Source organism: Neolamprologus multifasciatus, chromosome 7 (assembly GCF_963576455.1).
Source record: "Neolamprologus multifasciatus chromosome 7, fNeoMul1.2, whole genome shotgun sequence".
Lineage (NCBI taxonomy): Eukaryota > Metazoa > Chordata > Actinopteri > Cichliformes > Cichlidae > Neolamprologus > Neolamprologus multifasciatus.
Window position 1 is genome coordinate 51,333,356 of NC_140445.1, and position 22,450 is coordinate 51,355,805.

Consider the following 22,450-nt stretch of genomic DNA (forward strand, 5'->3'; position numbering starts at 1 on the left):
ATCTTTGGTAGGAACAGATACACACAGCTGGTCCTCTGAACAGAACAAGGAAGGAAAAGGGAAAAGGCAAAATATCATACAAAAAAAGGAAAGCCTTTAGAGAAGAGAGGGGTCGTCCGTTCAGTGGAATTCAGCAGTGCGTGAAAACGGGGGGAAAATGAGTACATCTGGCGTGAAAATATAAGAGGTGGTTTGTTCACCATTACGGAGTTTTTGAGAGCAGAAGAAAGAAGGGAAGAGAGAGGGCAGAGATTAAAATGAGGGTTAATCACGAAAGAGAGCTGGGAGGCAAAAGGAAACAGAGGAGGACTAAAATGGGGACAAATCAAATGAAAGACTACAAGGTTTAGAGTGAAACACAGAGACGTGAGGATGAAAAGAACTAAAAAAGGAGAAGCGGCAGGTAAAAGAGAGCAAAGTCCTTGGTGCTAATCATACAAGCACATTGTGAAACTATAGATTGGGGGGGGAGGTGATTCTAGCTTTAGGAGTAATGTCTCCATCCTGAGCCGGAGCTTTGAAGGCTCTAGGACGAGATGTGGGGGAAAGAAAAAAAAATGAACGCACCTCCCCAGAGTGGGGAGCACTGTGTTACCATGGAAACAGTGCTGACGTCAGAGCATGCATTATGTGATTACTCATAGACTCTGTTGAGGAGTGGGCCAATAAAACAGGGACCATTACTCACACACAGGGAGATGGCCAGAGCTCAGGTTACACACATACTTCAGTGTGCACTCGCACACACACGTACACTAAAAGCACAAACAAAAGCATATACATATACACATGGCCAACTTATTCAAACGGCTCCATTTTAAATGAGAAAAAGACTTCAGACGACGGTCTAGAAGAACATTTTTACAATCAGGCTTGCTAAAATAATGCCAGTTTTTACAAATGCTCCCGATTTGGCATGGAAAACATGCAAATTCCTTGTATGCTTGATAATGTCAGTGCTGAGGAATGAGGCAATAACCTGAACACTCATCGCTTTGCTCTAAAATGTCAACACAAGTGTCCACTCGGTGACAACAGACAGAGAATCCACCTCTCCATCGCAACCAGGAGGAACACAAAACACTACCTCAGCAGCACAACCACAACCCGGATATCACTAACAGAATCTGCATGTTCGGCATTCCACACACTCTGACCCGTGTCTGACAAAGCACATCAAACACAGACGGTTACATGTACACTATTGTGCATCACAACACACACACTTGCATGCACACTTCCTCTCGCCTTCTCCCACACATTCTCCACTGGGAGTTAAAACACTGTTAGGGCTGATAAGGATCCAGGCAAACAGAGTGGATAAACAGTCACTCTGGTAATTAAGAAAAATGGGCCTATCAGAGAAGAGCATGTAGAGACAAACGTGTAATGCAGACTCTATTATAAAGGCCTTACACATTCCCGACACAAAGACCATTAGGTGAGTTCAGACGGACGGCAAGAGTATGGAAAGCCAATGAGGTCATTTTTCTTATTTTTTACTGCCAGCTAGCATAAACACAAAAGAAGTGGCACGTGTTGTTGCAAATACCAATCAATGCTTATGAATTTTGCACCTTAATGTTTGAATTGCACTGAAATAATTAAACTTCTTAACTCACCAGAGTTGATTCAGACACAGCAGACCGTAAGCTGTCCTCCAGAAACTGCTAAATGTGTATTCAACAATGCATATTTGCTCAAAATGCTGCTAGCTGGATGTTAGCCAGCTCATGTTTTCTAATAGCTGCAGTAATGTTAGTTAGCCCACAGAAACAAAGATTCATGGGTTATGGAAACAGTGGGAATGTATGTTACTAAAATCGAGTAAAAACAAGTAGAAACAGTAACCTTAAGGAGCTGGAGATATTAAAATGTCAGAATGCAGGAAAAATGAGATGAAAGATGGGTTGCTCAAAAATTTAGGAGACATCCTACTATTTTCTGGACTGAGAAGAACACAAAAGTACAACTTAATACACCAGCCTGAAGTGGTCCTAAAAAAACTGAGTCCATTATAATATGCTAATAGTTAATTAAGTTGCTAGTTTAACTATCCTGTTCACTATATGGTTTGAGTAGTATTAAAACATTATTAAAAATGTACCAATTACACTTCACACAGGAGTGGGCGATATATCAAATATGGCACACTGCGGTGAGCATGCATGTTTATATGTTACCAGATAGGGAAAAAGTTGGACACGCATGCAGAAGTTGCATCCCGTGATTTTTTCATGTTGGCTTGAAATAAAATAAAATATCTTTCTCTGCTGTTACTGCAACTAGTACTGCAACTTCTGGATGCATGTCTTTTTCACGCTTTGGAGAGGCAAAGTGTGAAATCAACACAGTGGACCAGTGTGTCTATTATATGTGGTACTAGGTTGCAATATTATAATTCTCTTAATCATATGAGCAAGATGCTGTTTAGTGGTCTTAACAATAATGTGGCTACACACAGTATAGACTGTCATAAATCTAAATGTGGTCAAACTACATTAGTGAGATGTAACTTTTAAATAAGAGTGATTGTTCATAAAAAGGTGCTTGTGTTAAACAATATGTTAAAGCTCATTGTTATTGTTTTAGCAGATTTTTCACATCAAAGGGGTAAATCTGGTATTTCACCTATTCCCAGTTGTTTTATTGTAATGTAAAATCATAATAGATATTGAGGGTTTTTTCAGATGTGTGACCACCATGGCGTTAACTTGTCCACAAAGCAAATGTTTTAGGCGAAACAGTGGATTCAGATCATGATTTTGCTTGCTAAAGCTGCTTGACATGACAGGTTAGAAAAACAACCTTGCCCACCACTTTGAGTGTGTAACAATCATGTAGGTGAGGTAGGATCAAGTGATTAAGACGCAGTCACACAGACTTAGAAATGACCGTCAGGCAACCATCAGTCATGAAGGGAGAAATGGTTGTAAGAGTTGCTTGAAGTCGGTGGCAGTCGCTGGGAAAATGAAGTCATACAAGTCTACAGACCAGTCAGTGACTCCAGGCAACCACCTTCACCGGAGAAAAACATGTAATCATTAAATGGTTGGCAAAAACTTCCTTGTGATTGTTTTTGGTTGCTAGCATAATGCTGCAGTCATGGTTTGAATGGAAGTGATGGACTTGTCTACAAACACTGTCCAGCTATCAATCGAGCTTCAGCGAAGCTATGAAACGTGTGATGCTTAAATTGGAAATGGAAAAGGTTTACCTTCCAAGTAAAAGCTGTACATTTTGAAAAAGGCCCAACTTTTACTTTTGAAGGTGAACCTTGTTCTTTTCATTTTTTTCCAACATGAACAACATGAAAACCCACAGGCAACTGTGGGAATCTTCTAGCAACCAAATCAATCACCAGGGGTTGCTTTTTTTTTTTTTGGTTCAACCCTTACTTTAAAACTGATTTCACTCAGAGACAGAGAAAGTTCCAGGAACCACTGCCAAGCAGTCAGGGAATACACAATTTTTCCTGAGAAACTGGTGGTTTTATCACACCAAGTATAGTGTACAACTCTTGAGAAATGTCCCCATGATGTCATGTGAGAAAAATATCAATAATTATAAACAAATATTTTGAGACAGCTGGCAATAGTAGTCAAGTTTAGTTTAATGTTATAATGATTTAAAAAAATACAATTTAACAACAAATGTGTTTCTTTGTATTGACATTTCAAAGGAGTTTTTTCTTGAAAAAGTGACACAGGTTAGCACTGATAGATCAAAAGACAGATTGTAACTACTGCTGAGTGATTTCAAGAGGAGTATTCATCCAGCCAGATGAATGTTCCCTTTTTCCTCTTTATGCTCGAACATGATGTTACATGTGAGCTTTATCAGGCATCAATCTACCTTCCTCTAAAGTATCTGTATTTTTAACTGTCCTTAATTTCCATGACGCAAGTTCAGTTATTGCATTTGGGACAAGTACTCCATGTCATTTCTCTGCCACAAATGTGACTGAGCTCTGGCCAAAACCTGATATACTATACTCTGCATCATCACTAATTTGGTTACAATGATACCATATCTGAGATGATCTAATTAGAGGCTTACAAGGCCAGTAGCTCTCCCTACCTCTGTGTGTCACTGCAAATTGTGTGAATGTGTCTTATTTGTGCTCCTATTAGTAAGCACACATATATGTGTTGATGCATCACAGAATAAGCTTATGGAGACGTGCGCGCGCACGTGTGTGTGTGTTGAAACAAGCACAAGCTGCAGTCCACCTGGCACGCCAGTGGGCTTAATGAGTCTCACGTTCATGCAGCATGCACAGCCACATCCACCGCCTGAGGCTCTGATGACCAGGTGCTCTGACACAACACATCTTCAAACAACGTGAGCAGGAGCCTCCCAGAGGACGGTTCCTCTAGCAATATCACCGTGACCAGCTAAGAAGAAACTGTTTTACTTTAAAATGTTGTTCTAAAATCTTGCTAGCTAACTATAACTAACTTTTGAAAAGGTGCAAGGCTGTCACAAACATTTCCTAAAGCAGGGAAATGTCAGTTACTTTGTAATCATTTTGCATATAATCTTGTTCCATTTTCCTATTCAACTCTCAACATCATTGGTGTTTGTTATTGTTCTTATTTTAAAGTTACAGAGTTTAAAATCTCACCACTAGATGTCAGTATATTGCAGTCAACACCTCTCAATTCAAGTGCTTAATCCTAGCTAAAGGTGGATGTTTAGCCAGTTTTTGTCAGCTTTTCTGCCGATGTCTAATCTGCTGACAACAAGTCATTCTTACAAGATCTGGAATAAATGAGCATTATTATGCACATTTTTGTGTTAGAGCTCCAAATAGTTCAGGAGGTGAGGTTTGAGGTGAGGAGGAAGAGGATGACATTTTAACCAAATGACGGTCACGTTGTCGCAAATGCCTACGACTTCTTTTCTACTACTACAAATGTGCCCGGTCTCTAGCCACATAAATAAAAAGTACTGGGCCAAGCAGCAATATTCATCTTGGCCAATGTATTCGAGATGGGCAGGCAACATGGCAGCTTCTATGATTCTGAGAATACATCAGTTTGTTAGAAGATGGAATTACACACTAAAACACACTGTGTAAAGCTAGAGTCAGGAACATTTGCTTAGTGTTGTTGGCTAAAAAGTATTTTCTTCTCCAAAATAAAAACAAAAAAAACCCCAAACCCCCTTTATGTCATGGTCCCTGTGTCTGCCAGGCCAGCTCCACAAGGCCACATGTGTTTTGTGTACATTCTCCCCTGCCAGGGCGGAGCTCACTGCAGGCTCCCGCCCTTGGCACACACCTGCATCTCGTCAGGCTCTGATTACGGGTTGGACACTTAAGGCCGGGATGCAGACAGCCTCACCGCTGGATGATTATGCTAGACACTTTTCCCCGGACCCGTGACTAACCTGTTGTTTCTACTGCTGTAAAGAAGAAGAGCCAGCGTGTTTGTGACTCCAATCCCGGACCTCCCTTTCGGGCCTAGGACCCCCGTTCCCCTCACTGTATATATCTGCACCTGGTGGTTGTGTAAATAAACGTTGCTTTCTCCTGAACTCTGCTCTGCGCCTGAGTCCTACTACACCGCATGACACTTTACATACGATGAAGCTACACAGCACCAAGAACTAATGCAACTTGTAATAGAAGGAGTTACATTTCATATTTAAAATGAATTCTGATATTTTGGGGATTGAAAACAATATTTTCATTACAAGTTAGCATTAAACTGAATTACTAAAGACAGGGGTGGGCAAAGAAGGAAGTATCTTGCCCCGACATGGACGGAATCCAGTCGGGATTTAGTCCAGTCATTTCAGACTTAGCAACACAAATATACTGATGAACTGCAGCTGCGGGGTCTGAAGAGAAGGCCACCTCCTTACTTCACCTCCCAAAAAAAACAAAAACCTCTGCCACGCTTTCTTCCTCACTCACTTCTCTTGTTACTAAGGGCAAGAGGGTACACCTGCACTCAAGAGAGCCATTTCAGCATCCGTTACTTTAGGGCGGACCGGCGGTAATAACAGTGCTACTGCTGATCGGAGTTCAGTTTCTCCCGCACCATTTACTCTTGATCCTCAGACTTCCTGAGAACAAATGAGCAACTTTTTGTTAGGGATTATGATTCAAGGAGTGTTAGAATTTTATCCACATGTTTGAGTTAGTGGGAGGGTTCGATTGCAGCCAATGGAATTGCTGGCTGCTGCAACCTGCAGCACAGTCCTGCCGATCTGAAAAACCTGGCCAGTCTGCTGCTACCACGGCATTGATATAGAGCGCTAAAGGACCTTGAAGGGAATGCATCTGTCCAACATGTCTCATCTCCCCTAATGTTTCCTCTCAGATGTGACCCTTGGTTCCAGTTCCTTTCCAGCAGCTGATCACCATATGTAAAAGGCCCACACAGGTCCACTGAATCCCTCCCTAATGGGCTGCACAGATGCCACTTTCCTGGAACATCTCTCCCCGTGTGTGTGTGTGTGTGTGTGTGTGTGTGTGTGTGTGTGTGTGTGTGTGTGTGTGTGTGTGTGTGTGTGTGTGTGTGTGTGTGTGTGTGTGTTTGTGTGTCCGTATCCCTGCCTTTCTCTGTGAAAACAGACTCTGACGTTCCACACATTCTCTTCAATATGTTTCACCGCTGTCTGGAAACAATGAAAAGATGCTGGGTGAGAAGTGTGGGGAGAAGAAAAAAAATGCAAAGGAAGAATTGTGGAAAATGACACGGTGGGAGAAAGGGAAACACATAAGGGGGAAAATTATACTGCTGTTTGGATAAGAGTTGTTGAGGGTAAGTAAAAAGGGAAGTACGTAAGCTAACAGCAGGTCAGTTGTGAAGGGAGGAGGACAGGGAGTGGGTGAGGGTAGATTATTGACTTAATGGCAGAATCAAGGCTGTCAAGTGCTGCAGAGACACTGTTTGTGTAGTTTGGACTGGATCTGCTAGAGCGTGCGATGTGATGATGGAAATCTTACACTCAAAACAAGCCCACTGACCTTTTCATCCGCCGGTCCCTGAATCAGAGTTAACATTGTGCCAATGTGGAAATAAATGGGTGCTTATTACATCTGTGGCAACACTGCACTCTGCCCCCCTTTATTGCAGGTGGGCGCGCGTGTTATGCGTGCATGTGCACTTTGTGTAAAATGAAGCAGATAATTATCTTCATAAACATGTAATGTCGTTGGCTCAGGTCTCAGCCCGCTGTCCGTCAGCAACCAGAGGGGCTGGCGAGGAATGCAAAAATCTGAGAAACTGGGTCACTTCTTGAAGGTGACCAATCTTCGTTATCCCTGACATTTCCGAAATAATCAGCTCGTCAGAAACAATATGAGGAGCCTCTAGAGGTCCAACCATTTTGTTCGTGAAGAGGCCTGATCAAACATCTGCCTGGAATAATATGAGGCCTCTGATGCTTTACCCATAACTAACAAAGAGGACACAGCTGCTAAAAAGTAATCTGGATTAAAAACCTAACATTATCACGAATGCGCAGCCAAGCTACTAATTGAGATCAACAGGCACTGATGTTTGCCTTTCTTAAGATCTAGGATAAGCAAATTTTTTCTCAGAAATTGGAAACTGACTGCCAGCTGTGGCATGCCAGAAAGTGAAGCAAGGGAGAAAGGCTGAACATATTATTGTGACGTATATGCAACATAGATATCCAAAATATTTGTCTAAAAATCCAAATATTTGCAAAGATTCTGGGATAAATCCCTGGAAATGAGGTGTTTGCAAAGACAATAAGACGGACTTGTTCATATAAAAATCGCCGACTGTTCTGCCAGCAAAGAATTGCTTGCACCTTTTCTCTGCCGAAGAATGAACAAAGCAAGAATGAGAGAGACTACACATCTAACTCTTGTGTGAATAAACATGCTGTTTCCATTATTTGATGTAATCAAATTTGTTTAAATTAGCGCAAACTATGTAGAAGATCAGCTACGCCGCAGATTTGCGTATCAGGTTTAGGAGGTGAAATCTGATTAGACGAAACTCCCACAGGAGAATGAGTCCAGATTCAGATGATGTCACATGAAAAGGCTAAAAGAGAAACAAAAATTGAAAGTAATAAATAAAAACAAACCCATAATAATTGTGTTTCTGGGTTGAATTCTGACATTAAAACGGCAATGAAATGATTGAATATACAGATATACTCAATACCTTCTAATTACAGACTGATCAGATACATGTGAGACCACAACAGCGGTCTGTAATGTAGTTTAGGAAAACCTCCAGCAGGGCTTCTATGTTTAATTTTTTCTTTTACTCTCAGAAATGTTTTAAGGATTGTTTTTCATTAAAATCTGATTTAACCTTCCCTGGTTTGGGTCACTTGCCATAAAAAAACAAGAACAAGAGATTTTTTAAAAAATAAAAAAAGAAAGACCCCCAAACACCTGGTCAATAGTATGCCCTTGTTCAGTGATTTCAGGTTATAGAACCAATAGATGTCAGAATCAATCGACCCTCTCCTACTGGGATTTCTGCATGAAACAGAACGTTCTTTAGAAAACCAAAACAATGATTTAAAACATAGTGAAGCGCTCGAAGGAGCTGGAACGGCAGATTCTGGCAATAGTGGTGACTAAGCTATGAGTGCAGCTACAACAAGTCATGTGACCCAGCTTCAGCATAATAATATTGATTGCAGATGTCACACCTGTAACAAACCTGTACAGGTTTGGTTCTCCAGTGGGAATGCATGTCAGCTTGAACTGTGCAGTCACTCTGCTGGAACAAAAAAACGTGACAGGCACAGTTGCATTTTCAGGAAAAGGTGCAAATAGCTGCGAGATAAAGAGAGCCTACATATCTAACTGACAGACCAGAAAGAAAGGCTTTATGTAACATCTGAAATCACGGCAGATGGGAAAAGGAGACGATTGATGGAGCTGCTGGAGAGCTGAACATCCACCTTACATAACCAAAGTGGCGTAACTAAAAGACGTACTGTAGAATCGGCTTCAGGCTCCTTTTTTCCTGTCCCTCGGACACCTGTTAGAGAAAAACCACCAGATATGACCTCAGTGACTCACTAACTCACTTCTGTGATGCTTTAACTCTTAGACTAATATCTCACAAGCAGACGACCGCATTGGTTCACGCCTGCGCACAGCCATAAACGCAAATGAGACCCACCTAAATGTCTTGTGTCATTTATTCGCTTTCTGTGGGCATTTTAACGGAAAATAAAGACAGAGTACAATGTGCGCATAAAAACTAGGTGTTGGTGTGTGTGTGTGTATATGCACGTGCGCATGCAGGCTCATCTGTGCAACATCTGCTCAACCAGCCCAAGGCTCCTTGCCTCTTGAGAAGTGGGTCACGTTTCCTGATGACGTCAAAGGTCCTTCTGCCTCTCCAGTTTGTGGAGTTTTGACAAAACCACCACATGCCTTTCTTCATCCTTACAATGGAAACGCTAACCCTAAAGAATCATCAGCCAAACCTATCAGAATTTTTGAATGGCAATACTGAAGTGTGATTGACCACATGGGAAGGGGGGTGCGGGGGGGGGGGGGTGCAACATCACAGACACATTATGTTGGCAAACTTTTTTCCAATCTGAACAGAAGAGAAGAAAAGAGAAGGATAATCATAGATATGGAGATTTCATTCAAGCTGTCAGGCCCCGGAGGAGACGATGCAGGAACCAGAGAGAGTATGAATGGAACAGCAGCTAATGGAAAATATTATGGAGAGAGAGAGGGAATGTGGAGAGAGAAATCTAAGGTGGCCCTTGGCAAATAACCATTCAAAAAGCCTGGTACTCCTGTTCTAATCTCAGTCCCATTGCTATTGTATGAGCTTTCAGTGTTTCTCTTCACAACAAACAGACTACAGACATGCACTAAACAGTGTACATTATCATTTATAAGTTAGGCTCGTGCTACTTCAAGCAGCTAGCAGTTGGTATTGGCTAACTTGGGAAGGAAGGGGTGCCTGGAATCAACAGTCCAATATTTACACAGGATTGTGTGGCAAAACATGCATACATGGAAGAGCCTGCTGTTCATCGCAATAAACTCAGGCAGAATATAAATGGATGTCATCTACATAAAAGCAAGTTGCCCTTTGCATTGCTTAGTGTCTCCAAGCAGTGCCATAACAAATCAATGAGACCTTGCAATCTGTTTGTGCGTTTGTATATTGGAAGGTAGTTACATCGTCCAGAAAATATGCACAGTGGTACTTCATCATGCTCTTCATTATACTTAAAAAGCACAAGCATTTGATGATAGACATGAACAGTGGCGCTGCCTTCGTCTCACTGTTGTCTAACAACTGGCCACAGACCCACACTTCTAACTTAATACGTGAGCACTGACTGAGCAGTTAAGTCGTGCAAGTGTGAGTCTGTCTGTGGGCCATTTGGTTGCTTTCTTTGCACCTTGAAACAAGTAAATGTCAAGTGCACAATACTCACTTAAAATAAAGATTTAAATATTTATCTTACACACACTGAACAAAAAGAAAACAGTTCCTCTAAACTTTAGTGTTCCCATCATTAAAACATAACATATAAACTCTCCATGAACTTAACAGAGAAAGACAGTCAAAATTTTCAGTTACGGTTATTTCAGAATCAGCAATTGCCATGCATGTCTTTGGATAGACTGGCAATGAATTGGATAATCAGAAGAAGACGGATGGATGGATGGAAAACTAACTCATTTCTGACAAATTTGGTATTTGTTGTTTCATAGTGGATTAAAAATGTAACCAAAGTTGTCCAAAAGAGGCTCTGCACTGTTAAATTAAATGTAACCTACTTTGGTATTACCTCATCCACAGCACGTCCATAAAAATCTAAATTATGGGGTGACCCAATAGATGAGAGGTTAGAGCGCATGCCACATGGGTAATGAATCACCAGTTTGCTTGTTATTCCCCTACTCTGTTTCCTTGCATTACCTGTCTATCTCTAATAGTATTATTAAAAAGAAAGGCATAAAATGCTCCCAAAAATGTTCTTTAAAAAAAAAAAAAAAAAAAATCATATCAACACCATTAATCTTCATGCCAGTTCAGCATGTACCTACAGTTATACATTGCACTTTTAATATCTGGTTAATTGAAAGTGACTGTGAAAAAACAACCCCTAACCCAAACCCGAAGACTCTTGCCACTGCAAGTGGTGAAATAGCCCGACTGACAGACAGATGTACAGACAGATTTTTTTTTCTCTAACATATTTAGAGAGTAAAACATAGCATTGAGCAGGGAACAGCAGAAGCCTTGTTGGCTGCAGGGACAGACGGGCTCATGGTGAGCCAGTGAGGCAGTGGGCCGGACTGAAGGGGAGGGCTCCCCAGGCAGAGGTTACAATAACACAGTTCCTTGCACCACGCCACTGAGCGGGAGAGACATAAAGCCTGCTGACTAAATCGGCTTTACATTCGGGTCTAAAAGATTATATTCCACAGTCAGAGCTTGACCAAATGAAATAAAGTGAGATACGATATGTACTTTATTAACCGGGGAACTCTGTTATTAACGATATGAAGCTGAAACTGTTTTAGCACAATGTAGCTGAGTAAGTCTACTCCACTTACTGTGCTGCACTCAAACTTTTAATCTACTTGAAATCTCAATTTTCCAGTACTTTATACTTACACTCTACACTGTATACCAGACACATAAATTCTACATTTCATTCTATTAGGTTTACAGCTATAATTTGTGATCAACCGTTTGCATAAAAATGTGCAGATGAAAAAAGTTAACCTACGTAAAAGATTGAGCCTAAACTCAGCAAGATATATATATCCCGAAAGTAATTTTTATATATTGAGGAACAGGTAATAGTAATTCCATGATATAATGCATATTTAACTCCCATATAGAGCATTGTTGAGGCAGTGACATCAAAGTACCTACATCTACATATATTTATAGTACATATATTTAAGCACAAACATAAATCGTGGACTGAGCAGTCTATTTAAACTAAAGGTCAATTTTATTACTGTGAGGATGTATAGTTTGTAAAGAAAAAGCGGTCTTTTTCAACTGTATGTTAAAATTAGTGTAACACTAGGCATATGACATTACATTCATTACATTAAGGATTTTATAATATATGTAATATATATGTACATCTTCTAAGTTTGACCTCAATTGATGATTATTGATTATGATAAATAATTATATTCATCTTATACTGGTGTGAGCTCTCACGTGTGAGCTCTCACGTGTGTGTGTGTGTGTGTGTGTGTGTGTGTGTGTGTGTGTGTGTGTGTGTGTGTGTGTGTGTGTGTGTGATTATGGAAATACACTCTTCCTTTAATGCTAAGTGTTGCACTTACTTGATTCTCATTAATAAAACATAAAACTATATGAAGAACTTTTACTTTTTTAATTACAATTTAGAAAGTTGTCATCTTTTTGTCTAATCTCAATACTCAAAGTAAATCTGTCAAAAAATCTGTTTGAATTTATGCACAATAGAAGCTTAAAGGGGCATGAAATCAAAACACTCAACGAACAAGTTATTTGGATTTATAAGACAGAATTTGAATAGTTTGAATCTCCACCACTCCTGTGTTCATGCAAGCTGTTATCAAGTTAACATAAGGATCTGAATACCTCTATAAACACTGGCATTTTGGAAACAGTACAATGTTTAAGGGACAACTCACACTACATGTTCAATTTAAATTTAACAAAAAAGTCTCAACAGTCTGAACAGTTGAAACCCTGAGAAACAAACCAGGCAGTGGATTACTAAATGCAGTCATTCATCACTGAAAACCACTTCTCTTGTCATGCTCTTGAAATGTATAATCAATTAATAGCTGACTATGTTTGGATTTATTGGGCAGCCTCAGTCATAGGGGCTCAAAATGTTCCCCCTCGCTAAATGAGTCATGGCAGCAGCAGCAGCAGCAGCAGCAGCAGCGACAGCAGCAACTGTGGCCTGCTCTGTTTCTAATGCAGACACAATGATACTGGAACAGGGGGATTAGCTGAACTTCCCCTACTCAATCTGAGCTCAGATGAAAGAGTCCTGAGATACTTTTTTTTTCTGGGGAGGTATTTTCCAAAATATAAAAGGAAGAAAAGAGAGAGTGGAAACGAACAGTAATTTATTCTGTGTTTCACACATTCTACTGGCTGTCGCTATTTCAGTCTAGAACTACATTTCCACCTCCCTCTCCTGAATACGCACACATGCTCACTTGAGCACACACCTCCTGGGGAAATGTGAGAGTATCTATTCATTCGGCAGAGGCCAGCTGTACACCTGGTGACAGCCCAGGATGGTGGTGTTGGCTCAGGTCACGGTGTGCAGGGAGAGAAAGGGAAAGGGCTGAGTAAATGGGCCCGTGGGCCTGTCCTTCAGGCCCTTCAACCTGCACATTCCAATTCATATAGCAGCAGGGCAACGGCTGGAATGTCTCCTCATGTAAGGGATTACTGTCTTAAAGGTGGGCTCCTCTTGTGATTGAAAGGCCCCTAGGATGATAAATAGACATGAAAGCCTGAGGCATTGCATTCATTTCTCCAAACGAATGTACTGCCCGTCCCTTAGAGAGCAAAATGGCTTGGCTTCAGGGTTACAGACACAAATGTTTGGATTCAAGAAAATACTGAAGTTATTCAAAAAATTTTCAGTTTCAGACTTCAGAATTTAGGAAAAGCTACCTTATGACTCTTTTAGATGTTAGATGTTTGCTTGCTAATATAAGTTTGTAAGTAAATTTTCAACTTATACCCTCGTTTTATATGCATTGTAAAGGCCTGACAGTGATGCTAGAAATGTTAGCCAGAAAGCAGCCATGGCCTAAGCACCACAATGCCTAATTATGAAAAAAGATCCACCATAAAAATTCCACAACCGTTATTGGAATCTGGAACCAGCAGGACTTTTTCCTGGAACAATCCTTTACTAGATATTTCCTGTATTGCCCCTGTAGTCTGGCACCATGTCTCAGGCATGCATTTGACCTACAGTGATCAGCCACAACACTAAAACCTCTGACTAGGTGAACTGAATAAAATTCTCGGGTTCTGTCATTTATGTCTGGGTAACTTTGACAAGCCTACCCACCAAAACATTGTTTGCAGTCTGAGCATCTGCAGGATGTGTCACACTAAGTTTGATCCCTCAGGGCACCGCTGCAACCCTCTTGGTACCACAGGCATCACAGGACACCCCAAAAAGGACCTATGTTCATATTTCAAGGGTCAGAGCGATGTTGTGGCTTTTTAAAAGAATCAATACATGTACCAAATAGATCAATAAGAAGATACTGATCTCCTAGTTGATCTGAGGACTTTAAGATCTTATAAAATCTCTATTTATGTTTTTACCACCGTCTGTGCTCTAAAATCACTTTAGGCTGCATGTTTTTATAAACAATGTTATGGTAATAACAAATAAAGCTGAATATTCTTTACTTCTGCAGTTTCTTTCTTATTATTTTTTTCTTTAAGGGCAGTTTACCACATTTACAAAGTGGGCTATCTAATATTTCTTCAAGCATTTAGATCTATCTAGCAGGGATAGTGCTTACGGATAAGCCAGATTTCCCCATATAGGCTAATTTTTTAAAGTTGTTCCCGGCCAGTTCTTAAAAGTGCAGTCTTAAATAGACCAAAAATATATATATTTATACAATCATTACAAATTCAGTTGTTCTAGCAGTAAGATAAAATGACACTAATGAGCTATAACAAGTAAAAAAAACTTTTCTCTAGAAAAATAAAAACATGTCTATAATTCTCAGAATAAAAAATCAACAAGAACATTGTTATGGTAATGACATGCTGACGCGAGTATTGGCTACGTAGTATTACAAACACTATCCAGCCCTATTGGTATGCACGGATATCCACTTCTTCACCACCACGTGCACACACTTTCTCTCTATCTTTGTCTCACATACACAGACACACACTCATGCACAAGCACGGACGCCCACATACTCTACTCATAAACACTTTTGTGCCAGGAACATTCTGTTCACCTCCATTACAGAAATAGTCCATCTCTTATGGTAACACAGAAAACTTGAGTGACATAGTTGCCTTAGTCAAGAACACAGGAGAAATGAGTACAGTTCATAATCTACTATTCAATTCACGCAAAACAAAGTTTAAAAAATCTGTACTTCACTTCAGATTCTGCTGTAGTCCAGTGTGAGCCAGTTACTGGGAACCTGAGGTGTTAATATGTGTGATGTGTGTTAGAGCTGGAGGTCTGCATCTGTCTAGCCGTTCCAGCTGCGTTGGGTTGCGTCTGTGGTTAGAGGCCCTCCATGTTTCTCAGAGCGGATTCAACCTCTCAGCCTACAGCAGCTGGCAGCCATCAAGCTGCTGGCACCACATACACACACACACACACATACACACACACACACACACACATGTGCACACATGCTCACACAGACGTCTGCAATTTCCATGGTAATCAGTAGAGAACCAGAGCGTGGTTGTGCCAGGGTTTGGGAAGAGAGGGAAGGATATTCAATTCAGTCCCGGACCTCTAGTTTGGTTGGCTTAAATGATCAGAGATACAGGGAATGCGCTAGATCTTATTGCTGTAAATGATTGAAATGAAAGAAGTGGACACAGATGTGTGATTCAGGAGAGTGGAGTTTAAAGAATAATTCTGGTTAATCAAAGCCTGGGCGTTATTTGTGTTGTTTCGCGATCAATACTGATAACTTTGTTCTCACTCAGTTAAATGCTAAGCTCTAGGATCAAGGTGATATCACTAACAAGTGATTATGGACAAGAAAATTTGCTCATTGTCAATATATAGCACTGTGTCACGCGGCAAATTTGACATCACATCCTGTAAGCCTGTATCGCGCACAACAATCTCTGTAGCACTTCAGTCAGTCGTGCAGCTCTTGATTTTGTAACCTGGCACGTTGCACCATGGCAACTGTAGTTTGGTTGAAGACACAAGTGTACAATCGTAGTGGGGGGTTTTTACCGCCATTTGAATGCTATTCCAGTATGGAAGCTGAGAGACATACAGATGTACAGAAGAAGACGTTGGAACAGTTTGAAAACTTGACAGTTTGTGGAAAAATCTTGGAAAAAAACACTGGACAAAGGCTTAGCTTTTGGTAAAGGCATTGTTTAAAACTATTTTTTGATCAGCTGGATACATTATTTAAAAGAAATTAAAAAACAAAAGCCACTGGTATAGATAACCTGTTTGGTTTGGTTACATAGTGTCAAAGCCATTTATCTGATACTTAAGCCAGTTGAACTACATATTCATCACTTCAGTGTGCACAGTGACAACATATTTGATTGAAGTGATTGACAAAACTACGGAAACAGCACCCAGTTTTCATAATTCCAAGAGAAGCTTTGGAGGCTTGGACGGGCAACTTCAAGACCAAAACTGGTTAGCTGGTTAGCCAACATGGCAGAGGTAACACATACAAATCTGGAGCATAAGCACGTTAAAAGTTGCTACTCTGCATCAGTAAAACGCAAGACTCTTCCTCCATTCAGGGGGGGTAAGAGTAAGCCTGGTGTTTTGCCTGGCTACTAAACAAAACCTCAAATGACCTACTTTCATTCCTACCCCGATTCCTCCACCCCTCGCCTCCTCCTCTTCACACATGCACAGCGCAGCTAATACACGGGGACTGAATGAGGATTGAAAGTGTGAAGTGGAACGCCCAATCACAAGACACGGAACCCCATGCTGATATCAGCTTCCTTTCCAAGTGCAAAAGGAGGCTTTCAATGAGACCATTCCTAACCCAGAGGCCATTCAAGTTTTTGAAAAATATTTACGAAAAAAAAAAAAGTTAAAACGCATCATGTCCCATGAGGCTACGAGTTTAGAATACAAACAAGCTGCTCAGGATGAGAGTGTGCAGTGGTAAATCACTGCCCTACAGGCTATCAACAACCTCCTCCATCCCAAACACAATTCAATTACGGACAGTGTGGTAAAAATAGAGTAAGAGGAAACCTTTACAAGAGCAACAGTAATTGTGTTTGGAACCCATTCCGCAGGAAGTCATTATCATAGATTTCAAGAATATCTTCATCATCCGAGTTAAGAAAGAATTTCCTCCTTTGGCTGGGATAATATTTGTGCTAGTATCAGGGAGAGTACAGAGAGTGGAGAAATAGCTATGGAAAGGGGCGGGGTTAGTGAGAGAAAAGGGAGTGGCTTCAAAGACCTTGCAAAGGGTGTAGTACTTTACTCCCCATTACCGGCCTGATCAGCTCTGCTCAAACTTTGCAGCTCAGGTAGGAGAGGTCAAAACAGGGCAGCCTGCTTTCCTCTGCTTCTGCGCACAGAAAGTTCTATGGTGGCGCTTATGTCTGCAGCAGGACAGCCTTGGACTCAAATTTCCTCACATGCTGTGAAAAGTGATCCACACGAGTCCACACCTTATTCTCCAGTTCAATATCCCCAACTGAAATACAGAAGACCGGCTTGTCATTTCGTATTAAACCAAGACGAAGAACTATCCCACAGAGGCCCCCGCTAACTGCTATTAGATCAGCTGATAATGACTTTCTTTTATTAAGCCAAAGATGGGGGTGGGAGGTGGGGGGGGGACAACCCCAGCATTGCAAAATGCATCTATTTAGTGAGCTGATAGATGTCGGCAGCCAATTTGTGTTTAAAAAAAAGGGAAAATTACTGTTTATCAAATCTACTGTTGTGCGAATTTGAGCAGTGCCTCAAAGCGTGACTTTGGAAGGATGGTGATGAGAATGGGGGGTAGAGTAGCTTTGAGATTTGTGATGAAGCAAAGAAACAGATTTCTCTTTGCTTTATTTATTTTCTGAATAAACAGTTTTTACATCGTGACTATGAATCTGAAGAGCTTTGTTTCTTTTTTTGTTTTTTTTTAATAAGACTCAAAGGTCTTTGAGAGAAGCTTCCTGAGAAAAATAAAGTTAAGTATCACATGCAATGCTCCATCCAGGATTACACTGTTCTTCAAACACTTCAGTCACATAGCACTAGTGTAAACATCATCGGGTCAACACAGCGCAGATGTACTCCTTGTTATGCTGCTTCTTTAAAACATCATAACTCTCTTGAAAACAGCAAAAGGGCAAACTGTTAAAACATCAACCAGCCTCTTTACAACAAAGACACTCCTAGGAAATTACAGCCTCGTTGCTGTTAAACACTAAATACATATATTTTCATCTGCCAGAGGAATTTTTAAAAAATATATAGATGTATATATTTGCTGTCTGGCATCTCTCCTGTTCCCATCACCATGTGGCGGTTGCTTCGCGGGCCCCGAAAAGTGTGACTGATCCCCTTCAACCCCACCAACCCCCAGGGATGCCAGAGCCCAGTGGGAATAAGGTGATGACTAGTGTGGATCAGCGCAAGCTTGTTTACACATTACAGACCACACAGACAAGACATCATATGCACGCCATGTGTGGCTCAATTACATGCAGGCCGTGACTGGTCAACTGCTAAGCAGAACCATCAGAGATGAAAGGGAAGGGTGCATCACTTGGCCTTTGTTGTAGAAGCTTTAATATGTCGTGAGCTTCTTCATGTTGCGCTGTGGGTGTCTGCAGTGCCGTCTTTACGTCCCACTACAAACACCTGTAATTGAGACGGTCTTTCAGCAGAGGGCTCCAGCCTGGCTGAGGTGACAATGTAGGAGAGTCACAGATGTTGTAAATGTCTGCACTCTTTCATGATATTGCCTACTTTGTCAGCCGGTTCCATCCTGCTTTTGAATGAGGTATGGGGACTGAAAACACAAAACATCATAAATCATAACTTGTCTGTTTTTACTGTGCTCTAAGCAACTGTTTTGAATTCAGTGGAGCCTGAATCCAAATGTAAAGCCTGGTGTCCACCCTTTTTTATGTGTTTTGACATCTGCAAGCTTTGTAAAGGTGCATTGCTGTGACTTATTGCAGTTTAGCCATCAAATGTATCCGCGTAGTCTCACTGCTTTGGTGAGGCATGGAGAAATTAAAAATATACTTTACTGAACTTTTACCTTTACTCGATTTCTGAATTGTTTTAAAAGCATCGTCGTGTACACTGAAAACAAGAGCAAATTTAGAGAATATTTCATGCAGAATTGAGAAGATATCAAAAACTATATGTAGAAATTGAACTGCTTTCTTCATGTGTAAATAAATATAATATGAAATAATTTATTTTATTTGTGGGACAACTCTTTAACATCCTACTTCAAGTAAAAAAATTAAAAAATAAATACACAAAAATAAGCTTCAGTTGCAAAATCATTCCTAAATCAAAAAAAAAAAGTGCAAAGTGTAAAATATCTAAGAGTCTTTTCATATCCAAATTGTGCACCATATGTGTGCATGTGTGTGACCACAAAGAAAAACAAACTAGCACACTGCAACACTAACTAGCCCTGAAGGCATCTTTCAAGTGGCCGACAGTGCAGCCTCTCATCTGCCACACTAACCACACTCATAGGTCACAACGATAGCTTTGATGGCTCTAAAAGTCAGTTTCCCATTCATTGATTTTGCATTCGAAAGGTTTTAGGAGTTGATATGAGTTCATTTAAGTGAAGCTAACCTGTCTTCGCAGGAATGCGTGTGTAACAGTATCAGTAAAGATTTGAAAGTCAGTGCAACCACATTCCAGAGGTTTAAGTACAGCAAGCAAGTAAAGTGGTGAGAAAGAAGTGACATTAAAGTCCAAGACAGAAAAGCAGTGGCTCAGACATTATCTGGGGAAAACATTTGATAAAAAAAAAAATTAGGGATGACAGGGATGAGCTTCCCTTTCTCATCAGTACTCAAAGGCACGGACTCAAAAATAGCATTCCATTTAGCAAAAACACTTCCCATTTGGTACTTTATTTTTGAAATGACAAAAGCGAGCTTGACATTAAACCATAGGCCCAAGGTTTTTTTCTACTCCAAAAGCATTACACTGGTTTGAAATGTGCATCGTTTTCTTGAAAAATGAGGAAAATCTGCATTAATTCATATGTTTTTTAAGATGTATTATCAGTTTAGATTTTTAAAAAGGTATTTGTAATGATAACTTGTCTAAACAGTTTAAGTGTGGATGTAAATAGGAAAAATAAATCCTTTGTTAGTATTGAATTTGTGCCTGAGTGGCTGCAATTAGCTCCACAAAATATGACAAGATATCTGTCAAACATGATTTGATCTGATCAAAGATCAAAGCACATCCAAGTAAACTGTACTGCACATTACTTAACAATAATTATAATAATAATTGTATTATCATATTATTAGACTTTCTGTTGTTATGTTATTCTGTTGTGACATGCCTGACTTTCCTTTTCAAATTAGGATCCTGCACACTGTCTGGCTTTGTTAAAATCCCTGCTAATAATAATAAAATAACATTGAAATATGTGATCAGATCCATAAAGGGCCAGTGGTCCATGTTTTGATGCCACTGTGCAGACTGTTCCCATCTTTCCTCCACTCCACTCAAAAAAACAAAAACAAAAAACAAACAAAAAAATTCATAGGACACAAAGCAGAAAGAGAAAAGTTCAAGAGGACAAGAACTTCTTACCTGGTCTCTTTGGATGCATGGCAGAGAGGTCCGGCGATGTGACTTGCTGTTGGACTGACTGTGTGCCATGTCTGAGGCTATCACAGAACTGGACCTCCTGCGCCTTTTAAATACAGGGATCTCTTCCCTGGCCTCAGTCACAGGGGTGCAGCCCTCCTTGTGTCTCCCTTGGTTGGGAAGGAGCTTGTCAGCATACCTCGCCAGCAGGATGCCCAGCACTCCAACCAGGTACGCTACGTATGGTCTCCAAGTGGCCCGCACTTTGTGCAGAGAGAGGAGTGAGATAGTCCTGACTACGCTGATGAAAACGACCACCGATATGCCCTGATTCAACCGTACTACCATGAGTGCGCCGGTGGCCACGCAGAGGAGCACAACAACGGCCGCTGTCGTGAATGAAAACAGCTGCTCATCTGTCCCATCCAGAAGAGACCACGCCGCTACTTCGCCCAGGTGGCACAAGGTTAGGAGGGAGATGGCGGTCTGGATTAGAACCCCGCAGCGGATTAAGTACACACCGACCCAAAAGAAGGCACATACAAGGGTGAACAATGGCGAAACCACACTCCAGCAAGTTTGCAACAGCTCTGCTGCGCAGCCTGAAACGAAGTGAAGGGGAGACGATGAATGCGAGAGTCTGCTGTCAGCGCTGCTGCTGGCATCAGCTTTCCAGTCTGCACATTTGACCAGCAGAGCGAGAAAAAACGAAAGCGAGCCCACACACACCGCACTCCGGAGTCTTTGCGAACTCCATATTTTTGTAAACATCAGTCTCACCCACGACTCATAGTGTTGGTCTCGCCACAGTGGAATGACACATGTTTTCACATAACCATTGCGATCCGGTGCGCCGAAGCTTCTTTCGTAAGTGCTACTCTGCGCACCGTTACTGCAAGCTTCTGAAGGCATCGCCATCACTCATGGCAGTTATGAAGTATGAGGAAGTCTATAATGCATCTATGATAGTGCGGTCATGGGACAGGACACAAGTGACAACACAAGCGTAATTTATTGTAAGCACAAAGGAAAAGAGCACGGCGAATACGCACACACGTCTCTCCATTTACGCATGGAGATGTACTGCCAGGGAATGCACTCTCTTTTGTTTTTCCAGGTGCGGGATGAGGAATTGCTGCCCCAAAACAACATAAAAGAAGCATGGACGACAGAATTACTCAGATGTGTTACAGATCTAGGGCACCGCTTCTTTGCACACACATGTCCCGCGTTGCCCTCCTTTGTGGCGCGCCGTCTCTTTGACTTTGTCTGCTGTCATTCTCGTTCTTTTGTACATCCACGGCCCGTGCAGCAGCACCAGCAGCAGCAGTAGCAGTCTTTGCAAAACATCCGTCCCGTTCTGCGAACATTCAGCCTTAAACCATTTGTTTCGACACTTTTCGGTTTCTCCCCAAACGGTAAGAGTCTCCGGTTACTTTCGAGGATAAAAGCCGCTGAGGAATTTAAGCCGCTCAAGTGAGTGTCCGCCAGGTTGTCGCTCAGCGTTTCGCGTGTTTGTCACCAGCTCTTTAACCAGCCGTGAGTCTCAGCTCATTCACACCCCCGAGTTCCCACTTCACACAGGGAGCAAGATATTGCAGCGGCAGTGAAACCCCCAAATCCTCCTCAGCCAGCCCAGCAGGCGTTGTCCTCACATATATTTTTTTAAACATTTTTTAATACATCACCATGTAACATATACATGCATATGAGTATTTGTATACGTTTTTTTTAAGATAGAAAATAAAAATGAAAAAAAAAATGTGAATGACCTATATTTCCCTGGAGTTTCTCTCTGTTTGGAGTAATTACGGGGTATTTAGGAACAAAAATTCAAAGCATGTTACATCACAAAGAGTTTATTTTAATTTATCATTTTCTTACAGTATGTTTTTGTCAAAACATAATGTGTTTTTATTTTATTTTTTCAAGAGAACCAAGCAAA

The 22,450-nt window shown here is 41.1% G+C and overlaps 1 protein-coding gene across 4 annotated transcripts in view; it reads right to left on the minus strand.

Annotated features, from left to right (window-relative positions):
- LOC146515301 (cGMP-inhibited 3',5'-cyclic phosphodiesterase 3A-like) overlaps nt 1-22,155 on the minus strand; it is a 78,496-nt gene extending 56,341 nt beyond the window's left edge. The window contains exon 1 of one of the 4 annotated variants that reach the window (XM_085167728.1): nt 20,509-22,155. In XM_085167728.1, coding sequence (XP_085023854.1) covers nt 20,509-21,423 — 915 coding nt within the window. In that variant the 5' untranslated portion in view covers nt 21,424-22,155. The remainder of the gene's footprint in view (nt 1-20,508) is intronic. The other 3 variants (XM_085167727.1, XM_085167730.1, XM_085167729.1) reach the window with 3 other exon arrangements.
- Nucleotides 22,156-22,450: the final 295 nt, after the last annotated feature.